Below are 26,528 nucleotides of genomic sequence, written 5' to 3' on the forward strand. Positions count from 1 at the left end.
CCTGCTCTGTGCTGAAACAACAGTGTGGTGGGTAGCTCTAGGCACCCCTTGGCAAAGGCTGTGGATCTGCCACTCAGTGGCAGAATCTGGTAGCCCACCACCCAACCAGCAACTGTTACACAAGGCCCACCAGTGCAACAGCATAGACGCAACTAGGAAGGTGAGCAGCTATTCTGTTGCACGGACAGAGTTTTGCTATAGGATTTCCTGGGCTGTGTTGTTTTGTAAAATACTCCCAGCATCCTCATTTTCGAGTTCTGCACTTTCCAGCTCGAGTTTATTGGAGGGCTGTTTCGTATTGCATGATGACCAAGGACCTTTCTCACAGCCCACGGCTCGAATCGTAAGACCTGACACGATCCTGACCCACTTTCAAACTTTAAAATCACGGCCTCAGAGACCCCTGAACGCCCAGCCCAGACGTGTGTTCCAAAGGGTCTTTTGTTGGGAGACAAAAGACTGCAACTCCCAAAATGCCTCACGGGGGGAAACAAACTCCCCTTGCCGCCCGCCCCGCCCTTCCTCCCAGCGCAAAGCATGACGGGCTCCGTAGTCTTAGCGGGCGGCGACCGGGACGGTGCTGTTCTCTGTTTCCTCGCTGTTTGCGGAAGAGCGCACGGGCTCCGCCTCCCTGCGCGGGTGCTCGGCGGCCGGGAAGATGGCGTTGGAGGCGCGAGGGATGGAGCAGGACGTGGAGGACGGCGAGATTTCGGGCTCGGACTGCGAGATGCCGGTCTCCGCCGCGGCGAGGAGCCCCCCGCAGGTCAGCCCCCCCCCGCCGCCTCCACAGCTCTGCCTGCGGGCATATTTTCTCGCCCCCTCCGCCTAGGCTCGGCTGCGGCGCCGGCGGCAAAACGTCCCGCCCTCGTCGGGGGCAGAGAGAGCGGCGGCCGCGGCGACTCGCGGGCCTGTGAGGTGCAGCGCTCGGGCGGCCGCCTGCTGCCCTCGCCTAGGCGCGCGCCCTTCGGCGTAGGGCCCCTTGCAGCGTGTGAACCGGCGCGGGAGGGCGTCGCGCGCGAGGCGGCGTTTCTCTGGGGGCGGCTTCTCCTTTCCCTGCAGCTCTGAAAGAGAGGAAGCTGCCCCTGGCGGAGCGCTGCCTGCTCGGCGCGCGGCTCCAAAAGCCCCTCGAGGCTGTCGACTTGGTAATCCTAGCCGCGGGAAACTCTGTAGCCCCTTCTCATTTGCCGGCACACGCTGATGTGCTCACCTAATACTGAAACAGAAGATGTTTCAGGTGTGTCTCTCTGGGGGATAGAGTAGACACGTGGGGCCTGCAACATCATGTTGCAGTGCGAAGTGTTCCTGTTGAAGGTGAAGACAGCCCTGCCCTTTTCCAGTACTCCATTCCGCCTGTCCCCTAACAATTTTTCTTCTCCTAAAATTGTTTTGTGCCTCCTTGGAAGCCTGCTGATACCTCCCTCTTGTGCGTGGATGGTGCTGTTTTGGCTACATAAGGATCCATACTTGAAGAATGTGTTTGCTATCAGAATACAGGATTAACAGTTTTCTTGCTTTGGTACCGGGTCTGGCAACTTTGCTAACAAATACTGGTTTGTTTATCCAAAAAATAGTCGTGGGGAACAAGATTTGTTGCTCTAAGAGACACAGACTTTCTCCAAGGCCACACAGCTTGTTTCATGGCAGTGGTGGGACTCCGCTCAAATTCTCCCTGATTTCCAACCAGCTGACTATCCTCTGAATTATGCTGGCTTTCTAATGGTATATGCAGGAATGGGGTGTCTTTGAATGTCACAGTTACTGAACCCCCATGCAGAAGATTTCAAAAGTTGATTTCTGAATTTAGGTCTGTCCTCCTTTTGTCTATTATGAATGGGGAAAACACAATGGTGTTATGTATTACACCAGACTCACTCACGTACACATGTTCAAAAAGGCTTTCAACTTATGTCAAATTTGTCAGCTGATGTGTTTGAAACAAAAAGAAATGGCAGCGTTCATTTTCCAAGCTTGTCAGCTAGTTTTTACGTAACAGTGAACAGCATTCATCAGATTGAATGCTGTTCATCAGATTGAACATTCATTAGATTACAGTAACTTTTGGCATGGCCAAGTAAAGTTGTATAAGACTCTAGCATCATTCTTTTTTTTTAATAAGTATTTCCTATGAAATTATCAAAACTAACAAGATAATGCAATTTCAATTGAGGCTTAGTGCTGGTTCAAAGAAAGAAAATGCAGAACTACAATATGTTCAGTGGGATTCAGTGCCACAGATACGACATGCCATGTACATCAGGTGCACAGTCAGTTCTTGCATACTTGCAGCCTCAAAAAGGGGTGAAAAGACTGTCAAAACGAACAGCGACAAAATAGGGATGTGCACCTTATACCATACATGTGGGAGGAGGCATACAAGCCTAAACGGTATTTCTGCGTTTGAACTGACTCTAAGTATTTTCTACACGTGAATTGACTCTAAACAGCTTGGGACCAGGTTGCTTGAAGGAACAGCTCCTCCCATATGTAGCTACCCTAACATTAAGATCATCATCTGAGGCTCTCCTCCAACCCAAGGGGAATTTGGCTGCACTCTTGCTAAACATAGTTAATGCAAAGCAAACACTATAATAGTTAAATGGGAAATTATTTTAGTTAGACAGTCAAGTCAAGGTGGCCTTCTAAATAGCAACATGCATGAATGCTTTTGGTCGGTATGAATTGCTGCAAGCAGAACAAGAAAGTATTTTTTTGTAAATTGAAGAGTTAGTGTGTTCTAGATCCCTCCCTTCTCTCTTCCCCCTTATTAGGAAACTCATGTCCTAATGCAAAGTACATTGTTATGTGGTTTAAAACTACATGTATGTTTCCTCTGCTTGCTTTTTCATATTACATTAGCCTTTTTACAGTGTAATCCTATACATATCTACTTAGAAGAAAGTACCGTTAAGTTTGGTGATGCTTACTCCAAGGAACAGAATCATAGGATTGCTCTGTTACTCGCCATGCCTCCATTTATGCTAGGTTTTTATAGAAACAGTAGAAAAAAGGAAGATGTGTTGTGATGACAAAAACATGGTGGTTTTGTCTTCGCTTTCAGCACCTTTTATAAAATATGAGTGGGATGCTGACACCAACAGTTGTAACAGAGCTCAATTATTTTGGCTTTGCTAAAATATGTTTGTACATCTTGAATTATCAGATATCCTTTAAGCCGCTAAGGGAGCAATCCTATGGCTGCTAGACAGCGTCTAGACGGCCATAGGATATCTGGTTTTCTAGGAACTGACCTCCCCCCACTTCTGTGCTGCCACAGAGGCAGCATGGAACAGCCTTGTGCTCCGCGCTCGCAAAAGGAGCATAGAGCAGTTCCCAGGGGGCGTTCTGGGGCGGGGAGGGCGGAAATGCCTGTACGACACATCCAATGTGTTGTACAGCAGCCTCCTCCCCCGCTCTGCTCTCCCGCGGCTAGACAGGCGCAATCGGCTGTCTAGCCGAAAATGCAGGGCAGGAGAAGTGCGGAGGGAACGATCCCCTGTGTGCTTCTCCTGCCCTGCATCGGATAGGCGGTTGCCTCAGAGTTTGGAGGCGGCTGTCTATCTGAATAGGCTTGCGCCCTAAATATTTCATACCGTGACCAAGGTAGTTTGAAAGTGGTCTTCTGTTGCTGATCTTTAACCAAAAGGGGAAAAATGAAGGAATGTATGTAATGTTTCTCTAAATTCTTACTGTAATATGTGTGAAAAGTATAGCTTGTTTATATAAGCTTTCCTGATAATACATGGCATTTGCTATGTTTCTGAAGCCCTGCAGGTGTCAAAAAAGGCAACATAGCTCTTGTATTGCAGTAATTGATCTGCCATACATTCTCTAATACTGTTTGGTCACTGAGGCGTTCAAGTAGCAAGGAATTTTCAACATGATAAATGAAAATAAAAACAAAAGTAATAAGAATTTTTCATGGGGAAAAATGTCTGACCTGAGGTTAAGCATTATAGATGACACAGTGTCATGATTTATGCACATTATTGTTGGTTTCCTACTAAATCCAGTCATCACAGCCTATATTGATGATCTTGTACTCCTGTTATATGACCGCCAATTACCTGAGGTGCACCGTGGTTTCAGATCTTCATCTTGTAGAGAAACATTATTTTGCCCCCAAACGAAGAGTCTTCTGGTGTCTTAAGACAAGAGGATCCTGCAACAAAATGTTGCAGTTTGGAATGTACCAGTTCAATGCATGGATTCTTAAAAATAACATGAACTAGAGTGCAGATCCTCGAATGCAGGGGTAGACAACCTGTGGCCCTAAGGCTGCATGTAGCCCTTGGCCTAACTTAAAAAGTCCTCTTCAAGAATCAATTCAAACCTCTGGCAAGAGTGACCTGTCTTTGCCCAACAGCCTACTGTGCAGGGAGGAAGGGGTGAGAGAAAGAGAAGGGGCTTCAGCCCTGCTGGCCACTGGTATGCAGCCCCTGCATTCATCACACAGAGTTCCCCACCCCTGCTCCAGTGACTTTGGCCCCATCGTTCTATATTCTGTCTTGTTAGAATAAGGGGAGAGGAATAGGGCTGAGCTCCTATGTAGGCAGTGACCTAGCCAGATAGACTGTCCCCTATTTCACTCCTCCTCTGAAGAAGTGTGTGCAATAGCATGGTGAGTAGTCTAGCTCCCATCCTGCTTGGAAAACTTGGCATTTTTTTTCTGTTCTAGCTCCTGCCTTTCTCTGTGGGGTGAGGTAATGGGTGTGTTTGGACAATCCCGATGAGAAATGAAGCCATCGTGGCTTCTCCCCGTACCCCTGCGTGTGTTTGATGCACAGCTGCAATTTGTATAATCCCCCATGATGCGGTGTGGGTTGTCCAAACCCAGCACATGGCAAGGATGGCTTCGTACCCACCCTACAACCTCTACTGCCCCTCGTGGATTTTAGGGTGGGTACAAAACTATCCCTGCTACTTGCCGGGTTTGGACAACACGCCAACCTGCACTGCATTGTGAGGGATTATGCAGATGGCTTGGGCAGGGGGAGAAGCCACAATGGTTTCCTCTCCCTATGCAATCATTCAAACCCAGCCAATGCAGGAGGAGGATGAAATCTTAGTTTGCGTCAGGACGTTTTGCATCTAATACCAGCATTTTTTTTGTAGGATGGTAATTAACGGACATGAAGTGTTCTTTTTTTCTTTTTTTTAAGTACTGTCTGCTCTTATTAAATTTCAGAAACAACATGATACCAACAGCTCAACCAGATTGTTCCCAAGCAGCATTTCACCGTGCGCACCAAGTGTCCCTTATCGGACAACCAAAAGCCTGGACTCGAGTGATGAAAGCTTCTCAGATTCAGATGAAGATAGCTGCCTATGGAAGCGAAAGCGACAGAAATGTTCTAACCTTCCTCCCCCTAAACCAGAACCTTTCCAGTTTGGCCAAACCCCTCCAAAACAGATGACCCTAGGGGGTAAAAAGATCAACAACATCTGGGGCGCAGTGCTTCAGGAGCAGAATCAAGATGCAGTCGCCTCAGAACTTGGGATCCTAGGGATGGAGGGGAGCATTGACAGAAGTCGAGCATCAGAGACTTACAACTACTTGTTGGCAAAAAAGCTGCTGAACAAATCTGAGGCAGAAGTAGTTGGGAAATCAGATAAAGATTTGGATGAATATATGCAGGATGACAAAAAGACATTACCAAAGGAGGAGGAGGAGGAGGAGGAGGAAAATGCACAAGGGCTCTTGAAACGAAAACGTCCTGTAAAGGACAGATTGGGTGAAAGACAAGAAATGAATTATAAAGGGAGGTATGAAATTACTGAAGAAGATCCTGAGGAAAAAGTGGCAGAGGAAATTGCCTACCGGTAAGATTTTGGTCTTTTATGTAACGCACCTTCATCTTCTGGGTAGATCTTCAGTAAATTTCATCTTATGCAATGTCAGCAAAACTTAAGGGAGGCTGATTGTTCTATTTATTGTTTTGATTGTTTGTTTTTAAGTTAACCAGTCGCGTGATATTAGACAAAAGCTATTGTGTAGATAGCCAGAACATCTCTTCATCTATCTGCATTTAAAGGTTTTAATTTTATTGGAGTTCTGGGGTTTTTGCTGCAGTGCAGAAGATTGGATTGAATAATAATTGGATCCCCTCTTTAAATCTGTATTATTTGACTGAATAACTTTGAGTAAAGTTAAAATATGAATTGAGCCTGTTCTCCTATGTAAAGAGAGATTTCTTTTTCAGGAAATAAGAGCTATTCAGACTTCCTTCTGAGAAAACGGTGGCTGTGTTTGAACATCATGTTAAACCATAGTTTAGCCTGATAAAATAAGATGCAAAGAGCCTCTGGCTCACAGACCCACTCCCTACTACCGCTCAGTGTGACTGCAGGGAAAGGTTTCAAAGCTTTCATTTCTAATTTTTGCTTAATCACAGCTTGTCATGTTGTCTCATCTGACATAAACTGTGGTTATTTATTTATTTATTTATTGCATTTATACCCCGCCTTTTTCCCTCTTGCAAGGAACCCAAGACGTTAACTATGGTTTGTTTGACATAAGCCGATTTCAAACCATGAGTTAAGAAGCTGACTTGTTTAAACAGATAGTAGTTAATGTTAACCGTAGTTTAAAATTTGGACAAAATGCTAAACTATAATCATGGAAGGTGGAAGCAAATGCTTCCAAACTCCTCCTCACAGCTGTACCAGAGGGGAGGCGGAGGAAGTGCATGAGCCACTGGCTCATTCTCACCCTGCTAACCTGTGGTTTAGCAGTGGTTTAGTTCAGACGTGGTCTGTATCTTTATATACTGGCACAGGCCCAATTACTAACTTTAAGTAACTAGGACACGTAGTGTCAAGAACGTCAGCCTGCTTTTCCACCATGAAGTGAGGCCTTGCTGTCACATCTGATGTGACACCTGGGAGTGTTATCTGGGAAGCTTCTCCGTCCTGCTGCTCAAGGCCAGGCTCAGTCCCCATTAATTGGGAAAGAGATAACAGCTGGTTTTGGTGGGAAGATCCTGCCTTCTCTGGGGCAAGGGTGGTGCACCGAGGGTCTGGGCTGGTGTTTGGCTAGGAGAAATCTGCCCTAGGTTGCCAGGGCTGGGCTTTAAAAGGAGCTGAGGCAAAGGCATGGTTGTTTCCCTTTGTTATGCTGGTTCTTAGTCCTGGTTTGATGGCTGGACTCTATCCTGGGAGGCCTTTACTTTGGTATGTACAAGGATAGATGTGCCAGCTTTTGTTATTTTGCTTGGGTATAGAGTTAAACAGCTCTCTTTGCATTAAGACTTCTTATTAAGTATTTTAGTTTTGTACCCTCTGTATAATCTACTACCTCCATTCTTCCCTTTTCCCCTAAATAAACATTTATCCAACTTAAGGTTGGTGTGATTCCTTCTGAACAACCTCAGTGCTAATTTCAGTGCCCCTGGGTCTAAGAAGGTGGCTACTGGGTGTTTTGGGGGGATTGGAGGCCAGGGTTGGCCTGTCCTACCTTGCAGGAGAGTTGGAATTAGTTCCAGCGCTCCTTAACACCTAATAAAGTTAAAATCAAGGCAAAATAATACAAGTTTAAGTACAGGGTCCAAGGATTAGTCAGTCCAATCCCCTGTACCGAAGCAGAAACACCAGAGCGCCCAGTGAATTTTTTGTGGCTCTCTTTTCTTCATAGCCTTAGAATAGACCTTAATTTATATAGGTGTAACTTAAAATAATTGTCTTATTATTGGAAGTTATGAATGCATGTCACTCCTATTTTGGTACTATGATGTTTTTCTTCTTAGTCCAATCTGTATCCTAAACAATTGTTTATGTTTTGTGACAAAACCCCTAAAATTACCAGAGCACTGGATTCTTGTGTGTTAGCTGGGAAAAAACATGGAGCTAAATATATTATCAATAAGAGCCAAAACTATAACTGGTTGCTATCATTTCTCTTCTTCTGTTCACTGCTGTGATTGTCATACTTATATATACTTTAATAATGTTAGTTTTGAAAATTCTGTTTAAGTTCAATATATTTTTTGTTTCTTCTGTGGCCTTTAACAGATGCAGTTATTACATCTTGAATGTATATACTTTGGAAGAAAAGAAGCATGACGCCCCCACTTTGATCTGCTTATGAGATCAAAATGGGGGCAATGCAGGTCTTGCTCGTAGGAACATAGAATGCTGCCTTATACTAAATCACATCATTGGTCCATCTAGCCCAATATTGTCAACACTGACTGGCAGCGGCTGTCTGAGGTTTCAGGCAGGGGTTTTTCCAGCCCTACCTGGAGTTTCCAGGGATCAAACTTCGGACTTTCTGCACACAAAACATGTGCTCTACCACTGAGCAATGGCCCCTCCCCTAGTAGTTGTCCCATGGGCAACTAAGCAGTTGTGCATCCTGCCTTTTAGGTTCCATAGGATGAGACTACCCACATGCTTTTTTAATGACAAAATAATTACAAAGACATTAACAACGTTTCATAGCAAGAAGTTCTAGTAGGCCACACAACTAAGTCTGGACTGATCTTCCTTTTTATAACTGATAGCTTGTAAAATAGACATAGGTAATATCTCATAATTCTCATACATTTTTTTAAAAAATTGTGCAACCATATTCTAACACTGATTTTAGGCTGTAATCTGATATCCACTTACCTGGGAGTAAAGCATCTTGGAGAGCTGCTGCCAATCAGTGTTGACAGTATTGGGCTAGATGGACCAGTGATCTGATTTAGTCACTCAGTGTGACTTCTTACCTATATAGCAGGGCCTGGGGGGTGGGGGACATTTCAAGTTTGCGGGACCTACTTCATTTTTTCCTAGAATACTGGAATCCACCAACCAAAGCCTGGTGCAAAAGACATAAACTTAGAATTAAAGAATGATGAGCTAAAGAATTTGTTTCCATACCAGAACTTAATGGAGCTCTCAGTCGTTTCACACAAAAAATCCACTTCTGGTTACCCCAAGCTTTCTTCACTTCAGTAGTATAATTTAGGGGGAATGGGAACATTTTTTAGTTGTTGTTGTTTTTTTTAAGGGTTTTTTGCTGCTATTTTTAGGCAAGGATTTCTGACTCCCAGTTGTCTGTCTACTCCCAATCACCCAGAGATCTGCCAGTAGATCCCGATCTGCCTTCTCTTAACTTTTCCTTTTCCTTTGTGAAAATCAAATGTGCCAAAAAACCCTACTTGCCCAAGCCTTGTACATGTTTATTTGAAAGTAAATCCCACTGTGTTCAGTGGAGCTTTCTTCCAGGTAAAGAGTGCATAGGATTTCAGCCTTAGTATTTTTTCCCCTTAATGTTAATTTAGTTTAAAGTTGATTTAATTATGCTGGTAACAAGTGTCAAATAGTACTAATACTAGTAACAGTACGCAGGTTTGTTAATGAAAATGTTTTGTCACTCAAACTGCTTACAAAATGAAAGAATTGCCTCTTTTCATTGAACTTTATTTTCCTTTTAGGCTTTGTGAACCAAAGAAGGATCTGATTATACGAGTAGTGAAAATCATTGGGAAGAAAAAATCCATTGAACTATTAATGGAAACGGCCGAAGTGGAACAAAATGGAGGCCTTTTTATAGTGGTAAGAAATAACTGATTGTATAGTTTGTTGTTAGGATTGCAGCGTAAGCCAGTACTATTCAGACTGGCAGAAGGGATATTCCCCCTTCCAGTAACACTCCGGGGTTATCCTGTCCTGCTTATCACCACTGTTGCTGTTGCTCTTAGCCGCATCCAACCCAACTCCATTAGCCTCTGCCAGCTAGCACCGCTACTGGAGAATGGGAAGTCTTCGTTGCCTGCCAGATATGTCCTGGCAGCATCTTTGCCTGCCTGGTCCATCCAATTGGCAAGGTGTCCAGACCCGATGCTCTGCTCATATTGTTGTGAAAACTTGGAATATTCAGATTAATCTTGTGGTATATTAAATTTCATCAGCTGTTTTGTCTATTCTAGGATTGGCAAGCTGGCTGGTTGGGCTGGTGAGATATTGTCAGTTATCACCTGTTTGACTCTAGTCAGATATTGTCAAATGAGCCATGCTGCTGCTAATGCTTGAAGAATTGGCCTGCTGCATATTTAGCATACACCTTTAAAAACCAACTTTTGTTTTTTAATACTAGCTGTTACTTTGTTTTATTTTTGTTTTTAAAGTAACTAACTGTAAGCTGACCCTGATTTTTTTTCCAGAGTAAAAGCCAAGGAGAAGAACTCTGCAGAATCGCGCGCGCGCGTGTGTGTATATACAGACACGCACACACACCTCTTACCTTATGACTGTTACATTTTTAAAAGTTAATAATTGTTAATAATCGTTAGCTAATTCGTTTGATAATACGTGACCATTATTTGATAGATGAATTGAAAAAATATTTTTTTAGCCGCTCAGGTACCCAACGCTCGTAAAATGTCCATAGCATGGATTTTCTAATAATCACTTTTCTCTTGCCTTACCATGACCACCTATCATGAACTTTATTTAAATTATTAGATTTCGGGAGGGTTCCTAAGCTCCCGGAGAGAGCAGCTGATAGGCCATTGGATGCTGCCAGCCTCCCTCTCTTCCTGTGGAGAGGAAGGTATGTTGCCAGAGGTCCTTTGTGGACACTCGAGGAAAGCCCCACTGCAGTGATTGCCCTGCCAGCAAGCAGTGAGGTGAGAATAGGGCAAGTCAAAGGTCAGTTCTTGTAGACACTTCATTTCGTCAATGCAGTGGGTGATTAAAAAACAGTTGTTTCTAACACAGAAGAAACCAGTTCAGGTCTAGTTGTGATGCTTGAAACAGAAATTAGTAGCTTTGACTAAATTTAAACCAGTCTACATGAGAGTTTCCTTGTAATTCTGTATTAATGTATAGATGCAATATTGCTATGCTTAACATTGTAGCATTTTTTAAAGAGGAAAATCCCTTGATTCAGCAGTGCATGCATATGAGTGGTTGGAAATGCTGGAAATGCAGCATTGTGACTGTTGTTCACACCTTCACCAGTATGGTAGAGTGGTTAGAGTGCTGGACTGAGACTCAGGAGATCAGGATTATAGTCCCCACTTGGCCATGAAGCTGACTGGGTGACTTTGGGCCAGTCACTGACTCTCAGCCTAACCTACCTCACAGGGTTGTTGTGAGGATAAAATGGAGAGGAGGACCATGTAAACCACCTTGGGTTCCTTACAAGAGGGGGAAAGTGGGATATAAATGTAATAATAAATAAAATAATTTTTCCCTACATCCTGATCCATCACCTATCCAATCCCAGACACACCTACTTGCTTTCCTATTGGAATTATACTTTGTGTCATTGTACATCCTTGCAAATGTATTAAATGCGTATTAGTATCCACTATGAAGGAAATGAACATCTTTTGCATTATTTGTTATTTAAAAGCAGTAATTATGCAGACATACAGTATTCACACAGCAGAGTTTTTTTTAAAAAAATGGCAGGAGGTCTTAAGAGAATAGCAGCAACTAAGCCGTGCCATTGGAATCCTAAGGGCATTCCCTAGAATAAACCAACATAAGAAGATGTATAATATGGGAACATTGATATATGAAGCAACCAGATACAAATGTGATGTGCACACATTGTGCTCAATACTCAACAGACAGAAGAAAGGTAACTTGCAGTGCAGGCATGGCCTTAGAGAGCTGTCTGTCAGGGCAACACCACCGCTGTTCCTTTCCACATTGCCAGCCAGAAGAATGTTTTTGAGTAGGGAAACTAGATATATATTGGGCTGAAACCAGACTTCCGCTGGCACTAGTGGAAGGGGACAGAGCAGCAATTTTCTCCCAATGCCACCTCCCACTCAGTTTTGGATGGTTGGTGGACCCTTCATAACAGCATGGGACATGATACTGGGGGGCGGGGCAGGCTGAGAAAATCACCCCACCCTGTTCCTCCAGCAGAAAGCCTCCACTAGATACCAGTTCCATCCTCCTGTTCACCAAGAGGCAAGTCTGGATCTAACCAATGTTCTCCAGAATCCGGGGGGGGGGCGTTGCATCTTTTAATTCTTGGGTCATCAAACAAGAGTTTTCGAACTACATAGTTAATCTTTCACCAAATATGGAACCCTGTAAATCAGTGGTGTTTTTTAGACAGCTAATCTTTTTGCCCCAAAGGTTCTCTATCTTCAGATAAACATTTGAGTTTTCTAGCAAGAGCATATTTAATCTATTTTATACTCTTAAACCCATTTTCCCCATTATGCAGAATGGAACTAGAAGAAGAACACCAGGAGGAGTTTATTTAAACTTGCTGAAAAACACACCTAGCGTAACCGGAGAACAAATCAAGGTAAGTAATGGCCATATTTATAAGCTCCATTAAGCAGCATATTTTAGATAACTTTAAAAAGCATCTGTTAAATAGAAATTTCTGAGTACACTTCTTACTGCCTTCTCACTTCTCTTTATGCATCTTCTGAAGTAAGCTGTTGCCTGCGAAAATGTATGGCCCAATAAGCCAGTTACTCTTATAAGATTGTATTTTAATATTATTACGGATATAGACTTAACAGGGCTTCTCTTGACAAATTTCAGCATCTACAGTTTCACGTGCAAATATAACCTGTCTCCTTTGTTTATGGTGTTTGATGTAGCTTTTTGTGGTCACTTAATACTTTGTCCCTGCAGAAAATAATTGACACAAATGACAGTTACACAGACAACACTAGCATTTCCTAGTCATTAAATGTTTCACTTTGCAGCCCAGGTTCCTAATAATATAGTTCTTGTTAATATTAAAACAATGGCCAAGGATATACAGAATGATGCAGACACTCTAGGAATGTCAAAATAGCAATACGACAAGCTCTGTTATTGTGGGCATTTATTTATTAAATTTGTACACTGTCCAACTGGCAGCTGTCCTCAGGGTGGTTTACAATTATTAAAAAACCCAAAGCAATAATGAAATTGCAACCAAAAAATAAAGACAACAGTTAAAATATTAAAACATTAAAAATATTAAAGAGCCAGCAGTAAAGTTGATAATCAGAGCAACAGCTTAAAGAGTAAATGTCTGCTGGAAGAAGAAAGACTTGGCCTGGCATCTAAATGTATACGGGGAAAATGCCAGGTGGATCTCCTTGGGAAGGGCATTCGACAGATGGGAAGACTACCAAGAAGGCTCTTTGCCTGATAGCCCCCCATTGCACCATTGTAGGTGGTGACACCTAGAGACAAGCTTCTGAAGGTTATCTGAGCAATCAGGCAGGAACATATGGGAGAAGGTGCTCCTTCAGGTAGACTGGGCCTAAGCCATTTAGGGCTTTAAGGTCAGCACCAACACTTTGAATTGGCCCTAGAAACTGATGGACAACCAGTGCAGTTGACACAGCACTGGAGTATTACGTTCAAAATGACCAGTCCCTGTAAGCAGCCTTGCTGTTCTACTCTGCACAAACTGAAACTTCCGGATCATCTTCAGAGGTAGCACTGTATATAATGCATTGCAAAAAAATCCAGGTGGGAGGTTACCAGTGGATGGATAGCTGTAGCCAGGCTATCTCTGTCCAGGTCAGGTTTCAGCTGGTATATCAGCCAAAGCTGATAAAAGGCATTCTGGGCCACAGAGGTCACTTCAGCTTCAAGTGATAGAGCTAGATCTATGAGCATCCCCCAGATTCTGAACCAGCTCCTTCTGGGGGAGTGGTACTCCATTTAGACCAGGTTGAATGTCACTTAACTGGACAAATGAACCAGCTACTAACAGAACCTCCGGTTCCTCTGGATTGTGTCTCAGTTTATTGGTCCTCATCCAACCCACCATGTCCAACCACCAGTTCAGGATAGTCACTGCCTCACCTGCATTTGATGAAAAGGAGAGGTAGAGTTGAGCGTCATTCGTTTATTGATATCACTTCACTCCATCTGCCTGGACAACTCTTCCAGCAGCTTCATGTAGATGTTAAAAAACATGGGGGACAAAGTAAAGCTCCCAGGGACACCACAACAGAGCCTCCATGAGGCAAAACGTAAGTCCCCAAACACCGCTGTCTGAAACCAGACATTCAGTAGGAGTGGAATCGCTGTAAAACAGTGCTTCCAGCTCCCAAGGAACACCTACTTCTACCTCATCCTGGGTACATGCTACAATCACTTCTGTCAGAGGTGAGGAAGGTGGCAACTGGGGAGAGGGTTTTATTGGGTGACATCCAGTGCCTTCCCTGGTGCCAACTTGGCTATCATTTAAGCATCAGGCAAAGATCTATTTACTTCCCTATGCTTTTACTTTCTGATAGATTTTAATTGTATCTATTGTACTTTAGTATTTTGTTAGTTGCCCTGAGGATATTTTATATTGGCATATAGATGTGTCCAATAAATCTAGAATGAAAAAGCTTTGTCTTAAGCAGAACTTTGGGTCAAAGTACATGTTACATTAACATGTTATGTTAATTACGTAGCTTGCAGCCGACCCGTCTCCGTGTTTCTTACTGTAGTTAGGAAACAAGATGAGGGGTCAGTTGCAAGCTACATAATTAACATAATGCGTAGTTTGACCCTGAGTTGGAGGTGTGTGGATCCACTTCATCTTCCAGCTTAGTGCCTGTATTGTTGGCTAAAAAGGAGGGGGAGAAATTCATGCAGAGTCTCCAACCAGGACTGTGTTTTGGAAATTGGATATAGGTCCTACAAAAAACCTGGCTAGCCTTCTGACTTTAAAAAGCCGGTTGCTCTCTAAGGCTGGAAGGAAGAATGCGGACTCACAGCTCTTACCACACATACTAAGTAAGTGCCTATTGGCAAGCCTGCAGTAGAGAACCCTATTTTCCTATCCTTTTGATGTTGTTATATTTGAGTTTGGAGATAGGTGCAGTTGACCCTATGAATGTCCACTCTGCAGCTCTTCAAAACAAATGACAGTAAAAACGGCTTCTTCCAGCACTTTTCATATACAAAATGTCAGTATGTTTGCCTGCTTTTTCAACTTCAGCAGTAAATCAGTGAAATTATAATGTGGAGATGAATCTTTCTAGTGCATACTTAATTTGATGTAGTGATAACTCTCAATTTTTAGAGTCGTTCTCTTTCAGTATTATAAATGGACAGACCTGCAGATATTTAAAATAGGGCATCCCTTTCATTTTAGGAAGCAGAAGAATTAATTTTCAAATATTCTGTAGCAGTTTTGTGAAAGGATATAACATTCATCAAACTATTTTTGATCTTTGTCATGCAGTTAGCTTTCATCTTTAATTTAAAGGTTAGCTAAGGTAACTGGTGATTTCTGAAAATGGCTTTACCTATTATTCCTTAGCACTTCATGGGGTATTAAAATTCTCTTTGAAGGAAATCTTCTATATTGAAAACCAAAAGGAGTATGAGAACAAAAAAGCTGCAAAGAAGAGGAGAATTCAAGTCCTGGGGAAAAAGATGAAGAAAGCTATTAAAGGGCTCAACCTTCAAGAATATGATGATGCCTCTCGAGAGACTTTTGCTAGTGATACAAATGAAGCACTGGCTTCTCTGGATGACTTGCAGGAAGGACATGGTGAAATGAAATTGGATCCAGAGGATGGTATTGAAATAGATAACACTCATGATTTAGACATATTTTAATGTACTGGATACTTGAGTGACCATAATCTTTGTGAGATATATTAAATTGCAGTTTTTATATCATGACTATATTTTGTTTTCATTAGTTGCAATAATACATATTATGTCATAATCAGTTGGTATTCTGAAGAGAGCCTTTTTATTTCTCACTTAAATGTAATACTTGAGCTTTCAGTTTGCTTCAGATCATGAATGTTTTAGATCTCCCTCCTTTGTTTCTGTCCTCACTCAACACCTAGTTAGGCCATGTTCACCCACCTCAGGGTTTGTTTTAGATAAGAGCAAAACTGAATGCTCTCATTCCAGGGGAAGACTTGTGTATGAGGCCTATTTTAACTGCATGGAAACAGTTCTTCATTTAACTAAAGGTAATATGCAACAAAGTGACATACCATAGTCTGAAATATACACAGACATGGAGCATTGAGCATGACCATGGCCTCAGTTGATGAGTTTGGGAACACAGCTTTGGGCCATGAGTCAGATATGGTATTCCATCCGCTGGCAAATTACTGAAAATATATCTTTAGATGGAGCATTAAGATTAGGGAAGAATATAGTATAGTGTTATTAGATGTCCTTTATTTAGATACCCATTATTGTCCAAAAGAATGTTCTTTCAAAAGGATTTTTAAGGAGTGTTCAGATTTATTTCCAGTTTTAATGACAACTAAAGCACCTGTTTTTTTCCTATAAATGTGAAGCGGCAGATACTACATGTTGCAAATCTACAGAACTCTGATCACACTTTTTATAAAAGTTTGCAGTGACTCAGATAAACAGATCCTTTGCACTACTTTTTCAGTCATCTACTGCTCATGCCTGATTTTTGTGCTATTGCTGTAATATTGTATCAAGTTACATGTGCTTAAGCACTACTGAAACCAATTAAAGTTAATCACAGTCCAGACTTGGGCACACTTAAAGTAGACCCCTTGAAATCAGTGGGACATATGCTAGTCATGAAAGTTAAATCTCATTGATTTCAATGGGTCTACTCTAGGTATGACTGAGTCTGGATCCAAACCAATGTACCTGGATACAGGACTAGAGTCCTCAGTAGTCAGACTTGGATTTTTGGTTATCATTCATGACTTGCCTATTGCTCTTCCTAAATTCAACAATTTTGTTTCCTTCAGCGTCTGTGAGGAAAAATTCTGGATTGCATACTTGAGCTGAATACAAGCATCAAGTTATACACAAGAGCAAGAAGGTGGTCGCTCCATCTGGTAGCCTTCCCAGGCTGGGCTAACTGCAAAGGAGTTGTTGAGGCTTAGGCTGTGGTTCCCTGATGTCTGTTACTTATACAGAAAGTCAGTGAAACTAAATTGTCCTGAATCTAAATATGTTGATTTATGCAATGGTTTTGTGAGCCCAAAGAAAAGCAAATATACCAGTTTAAGGTATCAGTAGATTGTTAATGACCAACAAATCTGAAACTACCAAGCCAATAGCTGCTTTAAAACATTTCTCTGGGTGGGTTGTATAGAACAGTATGATATCTAAAATGACCTCATGGGCTACTACATATGGGGTATTGAACCCTGATTTATTGTTGTTTTTTCAAAACATTGGATTAAAAGTCCTGTTCCAAATTACAATCCTTTTATAAAGTTGAAGTATTTAAAATATGACTATACCATATAGTTACATGATTATCCTTTTGCAGTAATCTTGGTACAATTGTTTTCCTACACGGGCCTACAGCCCTCAGATATTCTACTAGGAAGCATGTCCTAGCGAATGTAGCAAGACCTGAGTACCCAGGTATAGGAATAGGCTGTTAACCAGGGAAACTGAGATGTCAGTGTAACATTGTAATGTTGGTAGTTTATGGTTTTCAAACATTTATCTACTGTTGCTGTCAATATGCCACATCCTAAACAGGCACATGCTAAGTGCAGCAAGTCTAAGAAATACGCTGTGGATATTTTTTTTCCAGATTAAGACCATTTTACTGTCCTAAACTGTTTTGTCATCTTCAATTGCAGAGCAGTTTATTTTGTTTGTTTTTCTTCAGATTCTAAAATTCACTTTAACCGATAGTTCTGAACATGGTGGATGCCTGTAAAACATATCCACTATTCTTCCACCCCATTGAGTTCCAATTATCTTTTTTAAAGGAACTGAACAGTTAAATATCTAGCAACAGATTTGCCTGAACCATAATTGTAGGCATGCAAGTATACTATTTGTAAAAGCTCTCAGAGAGAAGGACAAAGTGGAATTGCACACATCTGGTTTAATTTTCATTTGTAGAGTACAGAAAAATAAAGACTTGGTTTTGAAAGCTCTTGTGGTCGCTGAATTTCTTAAAACATTTTCTAGCAATTTCCAGTGTGTCCTCTTAAAAAAAAAAAAAAAAGATTGAGAGCAAAATAAAAAGTACATCATTTGGGTTATTGTATCAATCTTACTCTGTTAATAAACACAAGCATTATGTGCTTAAATTCTTACTATGTAGATAGTAAGAATCTAATATAGATTGTATGTGTATAGGATTGCACAGTTCAGACCTGCAGAATGAGTCACTATCGGAAACATTATTTTAACAAGGGAAGATGGCATTGAGCACAAACATTTCAATACTCCTGTGTGTCAAGAAAGCTTCTGATCACTTAACTGCCTTTGGCAAAGCTTTATTTTCCCCAACCCCTCTGGTCTCCTTTTACTACTTTGCAGTCCTTTAATTATGACAGGTGTACTCAGAAACCTAACAGTAAAAACTCCCTTTACACTTACAAAGGAACCATAGTGCCTTGGAATCCTTTAATCCTTCTTTAAGGTGTTGCTCTGATGTTTTAAAAGGGAAAAAAGTGGATAACGTAGGTGAAGGCCAGAGGCCTCTGCCTCTGGGACTGATCAATATTGTCTTGCCATTCCGTTCACTCAAGTTTAGCTGATGCTTTTCATCTCACGTTATGTACTTGTTTGAGCCCTTCAGGCAAGAAATATATTTTATGACATTTTATACAGTGAGCAGTATATAGCAGTCCAATACATGATTGAAATCTTTAGCCACTGCTAGAGAAGTTACACTTGATTTAGGCTGCCATCCTAAGCATACTTCTCATGGGGTACCACTTTGGTGTGGTTACAGCAGGGTTAGGCAACCTGGTGTGCTCCAGATGTTTTGGACTACAACTCCCATAATACCTGACCATTGGCCATGCTGGCTGGGGCTGCTGGGAGTTGTAGTCCAAAACATCTGGACTGCGCCAGGTTGCCTACCATTGGGGTTAGAGTGTCTGACTAGGGAGAGCCAGGTTTAAATCTTCACTCTGCCATGAAATGGCTCACTGTACCTAGTGACCTTGCACCAGTTACCAACTCTTGGCTTTACCTTGCTCAAAGGGGTATTACGAGGATAAATTCTGGGGGAAGATCATGTGTGCCATCTTGAGCTTCCTGGAGGAAAGGCAGAATATTTAATAAAGAAAAACACAATGTGATGTCACATCTAGCTTGGTTCTGAGTAAATTAGGGTCAGGCTACAAGTCAGTTCACTGAAGAAACTGGCTTTCTGTGTTATATCCTCACAGGAAAGAAAGGTTTAATATTAGTTATGGCTTTCCACAGAGACATTGGTTGAAATGTTTGGTTGTGTAGGCTCTGGAGTAGTGCTTGGCTGAATGAGGGCCAATAAACTGAGTTTGAATCCTGCCAAGATGGAAGTGCGGTGGGTGGGTCACAGGTCTGTGAAACAGGTCAGTTGCCTGTTCTGGATGTGGTTGCACTCCCTCTATTGTAACAGGTGTGTAGTTGGGGGGTGCTCCTAGATTAATTTTCATCACTGGAGGTTCTGATGGTTTGGAGCACCTTTTACCAACACTGACTGGCTCACCAGCTATGGCCGTTCCTGGACCATGGTAGCTTAGCCACAGTAGTTCAGGTACTTTTAACCTCAAGATTGGATTATTGTTATCTGCTCTATGCAAGGCTATGCTTGGTCTTGGTCCAGAAGCTGCACCTGGTGTAGAACACAGCTGTGAAACTATTAATGGGCCTCTTTTTGACAATATATTAAACCTCTGCTAAAACAATTGCACTGGTTGCCGGTAAGCTACTGGGCCAAGTTTAAGTGTTCATTGTTAAGGTTTTGTACGAGGTAGGGATGTACGAAAGTCACCTTTTAACAAAGCGTGATTCGAGGTGGGGGGGAGGCGCTCCGTCCCTCCCCCTGAAATTCTGGCCGGGGGGGGAGGCGCTCTGTCCCTCCCCCCCAAAATTCTGGCCAGGGGGGAGGTGCTCTGTCCCTCCCCCCCCTGAATCCTGGCCGGCCGGTTCCGCAAATGGCGGCAGCCGTAGCCGCCGCCATTTGCGTCCCTGCAGTCAGCCGTGATAGGCTACGTAAATGTTTACGTAGCCTATCACGGCTGAGTAAAACAAAAAACAAAACAACGCGCGTACGCAAATGGCGGCGCCCATGGGCGCTGCCATTTGCGTTCCTTATTTTGGCACGTCTAGTCTACGTAAACACGTCTAGTCTACGTAAACAAAACCTTATTTTGGCACGTCTAGTCTACGTAAACGTCTACGCTATTTGCGTTCCCCTTATTTTCGCCGTAGTCTACGTAAATGTTTACGTAGACTAGACGTGCCAAAATAAGGAACACAAATGGCGGCGCCCATGGGCGCCGCCATTTGCATACGCGCGTTGTTTTGTTTTTTGTTTTACTCAGCCGTGATAGGCTATGTAAACATTTACGTAGCCTATCACGGTATTTTTTAAAAATCTAGCCGTGATAGGCTACGTAAATCTTTACGTAGCCTATCACGTTTTTTTGTTTTTTGTTTTTTTAACTGGAAATGGCAGCGGCGGCAGCCGGTCAGAAGACCGGCAACTGCTGCCGCCGCCAGGAAGATTCGCCCAAGCTAAGTCCCATCCCGGAGGGGGTGGGGGGGCAGACCGTTTTGCCACCAATTTTGGGGGGCTGAATGCGCTGGCATTCGGCCTCCCCGAGATTTGTGGTGAAATTCTCTGACATCCCTAGTACGAGGCCCTAAACAACGTGGGACCAGATTATCTTAGGGAACACCTCACCCCTTATGACCCTGCTCAGTGAGCATTTCTGAGGGTGCTGTATGCTCTTGAGGTTCACTTCAAGAGTATATTCTGTAATGTGTGTTGCGGCACCCACCCTCTGGAATGTGCTCCCTGTTGACACTAGATAGGCGTCTACAGTTTTGATCTTTTGACATCTGCTAAGACCTACCTCTTTATGCAGGCTTTCCTTGAGGTGTGACCTAGGCAATATAGTTTGCTGTTAGTCATGGCACCAAAAGTGATGCCACAAAGCCTTATTATGGTGATGACAGGAAATATTGTCCTCACTCTGAATAGGCTTCTTGATGACATATTCTTGTGCACTGATTCTTTTATTGTATTTTATTGATACCATGTTAGCCACTTTGATAATTTTATTGGAAGGCAATGTAAAGATTTGTGTATTAAATGATAAGTTTGTTGTGTCTTGGCATGTCCACATGGGAACTTCCTACTCTCGTGATGCTATATGTACCAGGAGAACCAGAAGTGTGGGAAGTATTGTGGGGGCTAGGAAAGGAGAATGAGATGATGTTGTTTTCCCACCATATTGCCCTGTTATGTGGATTTCTCAACCTTTACCAATTCATTTGATCTACATGGGAACATTAAAAGGCATTGTGGAGATGTGGTACCTAAACAGAGCCTTGCTGGATCAGACCAAAGGCCTGTCTAGTCCAGCATCCTGTTTCCCACCATGGCCAACCAGATGCCTGTGGGACACCCAAAAACAGCCCTCTTCCGCTGTTGTTCCCCTGCTACAACTGGAACTCAGAGACATGACCAGTAGCCACATTTAAAGCCATTTAAATTAGTGGTCGTCATCACATCTGGTGGCAGTGACTTTCATCATTTAACTATGTGCTGTGTGAAGAAATATTTCCTAGTTTGCTTATATTTAAAACTCTGGTGATATGCCCTTAGTCAAAAGGAAACTTTAGAACTTCCTGCTCACAGAAGGAGGTTGATGGAAGGGGACTTCCCTTCTTCCCCTGAAAAGGCTCTCCTAAGCGTTGGGAAAACTGAAAGAAAGCTGATGCTCTGTTCACAGTGGGTGCCTCTGCCCAGTTGGGGGGCAATACTCCCTCTCCCCCAGCAGCACCTCTTGTGCCACAACCCAGCCTGTTCAGGGAGCATCCCCTGATCCCCAGAGGCTTTTGAGGAGGCAGGAGGGTCCTGTCCAGGTCACCTTCCTTATGTGATCAGTTCTCAGTGCAAGAGTGTGGGTTAAATTGTGTTTTTTTTAATGGATCAAACTTTCTAGAACCATCTTTGCACCTCAGCACATCTACTGGCTGCATCTAGCCCCACCCCTGCCTCAAACCTGACAACAACGCCTCTACGCATCTTTCTTATAGATGCATGCAGTTTATAAATTATATCACAAAGGATATGTTGCAGAGGATGATGAGTGTTGTTGTCCAACTGATCTAGAGAGCACAAGGTTGGGGGAGGCTGATCTATTGTGTCATTGGTGTGTGAAGGGTGGTCTGTTCATGCTAAAAAACTTTCACTACTTTGACCCTTCACCAAATGGTCTTTTAAATTATTACTCCAAGTATTAAAAAAAAATAAAAATCTTTCTATTATGAGACTAGCCTAGTTTTAGCCATGGCTTTCAAGTATACCGAATCCTTTCTTGTATCTTTTGATTTACCTTTTTGGTTCCTGTTGTAACTTTTGTGTCATCACCCTGACAATGGCTGATGCATCATAATCCCTGCCTAGATGCCAGGGGCAGGTTTCTTGATAGGCTGTAGACAGCACAGTGCAGCGCCTGCAGCATGAGTAACCCAAAAGCTGCAGGCCCCCAGGGGTCTAAAGCCAATATGGTTTCCAAGGCAATGAACACTGACCTGACAGGGTAAGAGAGAAACTTCAGTCTTTGAAAAACATGTTATCTTCTCCAGCAGGGGCCTTTCAGGAGCTAATGGGCTTTTCTGCTCACTTTTCTGTAAAATGGGACTCCCAAATGCTTATCATTTAATGGGCTGTTGTGCAGATGAACCTAAGCAGGCATATTAAACCATTTTGGAAATGAAAGATACTATGTAAAATTTAATAATGAACTGGCCCTGCCAAAACAGGGATATTGTCCGTTCTGTAATCTAGGAGGAAGAGAACACTTCGGACAGGGCAAATATCTTCCAATAGATCTTGGTAATAATCCAGGCACTTTCAGTGTCCATTCTTAAAAATGTATCCTTTTTCTGAACAATCTGAGAATTCTCATGTAACTGCAGGTTTATTTTCTATTATTAATTGAAAATAATGTGCTGGATCCAGATTTAGCCATGCTTGAGCAGACCCATTGAAATCAATGGGACATCAGTTAGTCACATCTCGTTAATTTCACTGGATCTATTCTTAAGTATGACTTCCATATAGGAGAGTTGGAAATGGGAGACAGATGTGATATAAGACAGAAAGGATCATGACATACCACATCACTGAATTCACACTTAATACTGGTTGGAAATTTTAAAACTTTTAGATCTATAAAAAGCTTGGGTTGCATCCAGAGCAAGTTAGTTGTGTTTAGATTCTATTGAATTCAAGGTGAAGTTAGTCATATCATAACTAAAAGTCCCGCTAAGTTCAATGGGACCTAAGCGTGGCTAACTTGCTCTGGACCCAATCCCTTGTCATTAGCTACATTCTGCAAAGTTATGCGTGGAGCAAAACTGGAAAGAATACTCGGGCATCCACAGTGGGTTAGTGCGGTAAAATTGCTGTTATGCAGAAGTTGACAGACTTGAGGCACACAACCACAGGATTTCAGAAGGGGAGTAAAATTTTGGTTACACACGTTCCTTGTTTTCTGACTAATTGAATTCTAATGATCACAAGTAAAAGGCATGACCTGGGCTGGCTCTAGGTTTGAGGGGCAAGGGCTGGGCAAAATACTTCAGGGTGGAGATTGTTTTTATCATTATTTTTCATTTTTTTCTCTGTACTTTAAGAAGTTTTAAAATCAACCAACATTCATGTTTGTTTGCTTTTAAAACCTCTGTCATGTTCCCAGGCTTATTCATTGCCACTTGCCAAGATTTTCATACAGACATGGGATGTTCCCAAAGCTCTACGTGATGCCTTGGAAACAAGATATGAAGTACCGAAAATTGATTTTAAAGGTAAGGCAACTGGGGATACATTTACTTTTTTGTGCAGCATAAGAGGGGCTCTACTCTTGAAAGACACCAAGCTCCTACGAAGTACCCACTGAATTCCATAGAAGATGTGAGCATTTTCTTTTCTCTGATAGTTTCCCATCATTTACCTCAGGGGTGCGGAAAATGTACTCTGTGGGTGGCCTCAGGCCTGCAGTGGTCAGGACCAAACCCAGTGGTGGAGGGGCCAGAACCAAAAGTGGGTGGGGTCAACTCTTTTCTCTCTCTTCCTGAGCCCCCTCCCACCTTTCTCCACACCCAGCAAGCTGCCAGAAGAAGGACAGAGGTCTGACCTGACTGCCTCTGGAGGGCTTTAGAAAGCAGACCAAGAGCCGCGTGAAATTCGGCCTGGTAGTGAAGCTAGGGCTGGACCTCAGGGTCAAAGTCCAGGGCCTGACAACCCAAATGATCTCCCAGAGTGTGGCAGGTGAGGGGACCAGTGGCAAACCAGCCCAGCTGGTATGCCAGGATCACTGGGGCTGAATCTGCTCACTGCAGCATCCTTTTGTTCTTCATATTTTTAAAGACATTTTATAGTCAGGGAAGAAGCTGTCAGGATTGATTCTGGGCGCAGGGAGATAGGGAGCTGTGACCTAAGAGATGCTAGAACCCTCGCTCTCCTCCTCCTCCTTCATCTCCTGGCTTCTCATAGAGGGGGGCAAGGAGGGGGGGCTTCAGGCCTGGCCATCTGGTAGTAATCTGAGAAGCATGCCTACCCATATCTGAACTGGCTTGGGAAAATGCATCTCCCGGTTCTGGCTGTTCCTCTTTTGAATCTGAGCTGCTATCTCCCTGCGCCCAGAACAATCCTGACAGCTTCTTCCCTGACTATAAAATGTCTTTAAAAATATGAAGAGCATATTAGCAGAGCTAAGGGGGAAACGTCAGGGGCGGAGCTCAGATGGTCGACCTGGTTAGCGATGCATGAGAGGCGACATAGGGAAGCATCACTGGAAGGGCAGGACACCCCTCCCTAAGTTAGTCTAGCCAGCAAGCCTCACTTCAAACTGTAGTCGGTGTTCCTGCTTGAATCCCCTGGAGGCATTCCTTTGTAGCCTGGGAGTCTTCCAGGATTTGCATCTGTAATAAGCCTGTTGATAATGAATTAAAGGCCTGAGACTGAAGCCTCTCTATTCGTGTGTGAGAGTGCATAAGGAAAGAGGGCACCCAAGGGAAACGTGACAGCGGCAGCCCAGCATGTACATAGTTACAGATGTCAATTTTATTACTTTTACTCTAAATAAGCAGAGGTTAGAGTGCTGGACTGGGACTCAGGAGGTCCAGGCTCTAGTCCCCACTTGGCCATGAAGCTCATTGGGTGACTTTGGGCCAGTCACTGACTCTCATCCCAACCTACCTCACAGGGTTGTTGTGGGGATCAAATGGAGAGGGGGAGGAGGACGATTTACACCACCTTGGGTTCCTTGTAAAAGGAAAATGGCAGGCTATAAATGTTATAATAAATAAATATATCATTTTCTACAACAAATGGTGCTTATTCCCAAGTAAATGTGTTTAGCATCTGGACAGCAAAAGCAAACTCCACTTTTTCCTATAGTCACGATGGTTCTATGATTTAAGTGAGTTCAAAATGCAAAACTGCACATGCTCAGAATATTACTTTTATATTAGAGTTGGCAAACAGGGTTCCCCCCCCCCCCCGTAAAGCCTCAGGAATGTAGAAGCAGTTGTATAGCATGGAAATGTGTGCTTCACAATTGAATACAAAATGGCTGTCTAAAGGGACCCCCATAAGCCCATTAAGTCCAGAGTCTAAAATTACATAGCTGCACCACTGATTAGGCCTAGGGTATCAGGTTGCCCACCCCTGATTTATATATATCCACCACTGTAATGTTTCTCAATACATAGCTTTATGTAGATTTTTAAAAATGATTATTGACTGCAGTGTAATTATTCACAAAACAGTTTCACTGACATACAAAATAATTGCTTGAATTCCCTTCCCTAGCATGCTGACAATGTTGGGCTCTATACTGGTGCCCCTGAAGACACTCTGTTTTTGGACAAATGCGAGAGGCACTGCCACGGAGAAGACCGAAAGCAGCTTCTAAAGAAAGTTCCACACCAAATGACAGTTGTGGACATTCCCATTTATTCTCACCTCTCTCGATACCACAAGTCCATGGTGGCTTATGGCTTCAGGATCAAACTCTGAGTCGCTTTTTCCCCCCAGCTGGGATTGCATCAGCCATGAATTAAACAGTGCTGCCAAAAACAAAACAACCCCCCCCCCGACATGGGACATTTTTACCCCCTTCCTAATTAAGATAAATCTTCCTCAAGTCTGTGAGATGTTCTGTTAAAGTAATAATCTGAGATCTGATCTGCTTGGAACCACCCTCAAAGTTTTGAGCTAGGGCTTTTATTTATTAAAGAATCAGGCCCTTATAATGGACTCCTGTCTGAGGACTATCCAAGTCTTTGGGCCACATTTAACTTTCTGTCTAGGAATCCGTGCCCTTTGGGAGAAATGGGATGGAGTGGAATCTTGGAAATCAGAAGATTTGGAAACTGAATCCCCTGCTGCTCAGATAGTCCGAACCCATTATGGGCTTCTCCACGTTTATCAAAAATCCTGCAGCATTACTGGGGCTTTGTCTTCCAGAGTCTTCGTGGGTTTAACGATGGGCGCAATACATGTGCTCCCCCCAACCCTTGTTTTTGCCAGTTTCCTTCCCATATGTTTCATTTATATCACCAGCAGATGGCGCTGTTTTATTGCACGATTTCAATTTATTCCAGCATTTTCAGGGTTTTAT

The 26,528-nt window shown here is 42.9% G+C and overlaps 2 protein-coding genes across 3 annotated transcripts; both read left to right on the forward strand.

The window, feature by feature from the left end:
* The first annotated feature begins 641 nt into the window (after positions 1–641).
* On the forward strand, positions 642–17,821 carry PHAX (phosphorylated adaptor for RNA export). Of its 2 annotated transcripts, XM_084833982.1 has the most exons (6): positions 642–763; positions 5,186–5,820; positions 9,420–9,540; positions 12,176–12,259; positions 15,259–15,487; positions 16,668–17,821. In XM_084833982.1, the coding sequence occupies exons 1-6, from the start codon at positions 659–661 to the stop codon at positions 16,700–16,702; spliced, it is 1,209 nt and encodes a 402-aa protein (XP_084690108.1). In that variant the 5' UTR covers positions 642–658; the 3' UTR covers positions 16,703–17,821. The 2 variants fall into 2 exon arrangements, with proteins under 2 accessions (XP_084690108.1, XP_084690107.1); XM_084833981.1 differs by lacking the exon at positions 16,668–17,821 and having other exon boundaries at positions 15,259–15,586.
* A 2,397-nt stretch (positions 17,822–20,218) lies between these two features.
* On the forward strand, positions 20,219–25,930 carry SPMIP10 (sperm microtubule inner protein 10). Its single transcript, XM_084832104.1, has 3 exons — positions 20,219–22,439; positions 23,601–23,709; positions 25,718–25,930. Exons 1-3 carry the CDS (start codon positions 22,360–22,362, stop codon positions 25,922–25,924), a joined length of 396 nt encoding a protein of 131 aa, XP_084688230.1. The 5' UTR covers positions 20,219–22,359; the 3' UTR covers positions 25,925–25,930.
* Positions 25,931–26,528: the final 598 nt, after the last annotated feature.

Source organism: Heloderma suspectum, chromosome 2, assembly GCF_057233095.1.
Source record: "Heloderma suspectum isolate Gila_16-S chromosome 2, 16-S_ref, whole genome shotgun sequence".
In the NCBI taxonomy this organism is placed as follows: Eukaryota; Metazoa; Chordata; class Lepidosauria; order Squamata; family Helodermatidae; genus Heloderma; species Heloderma suspectum.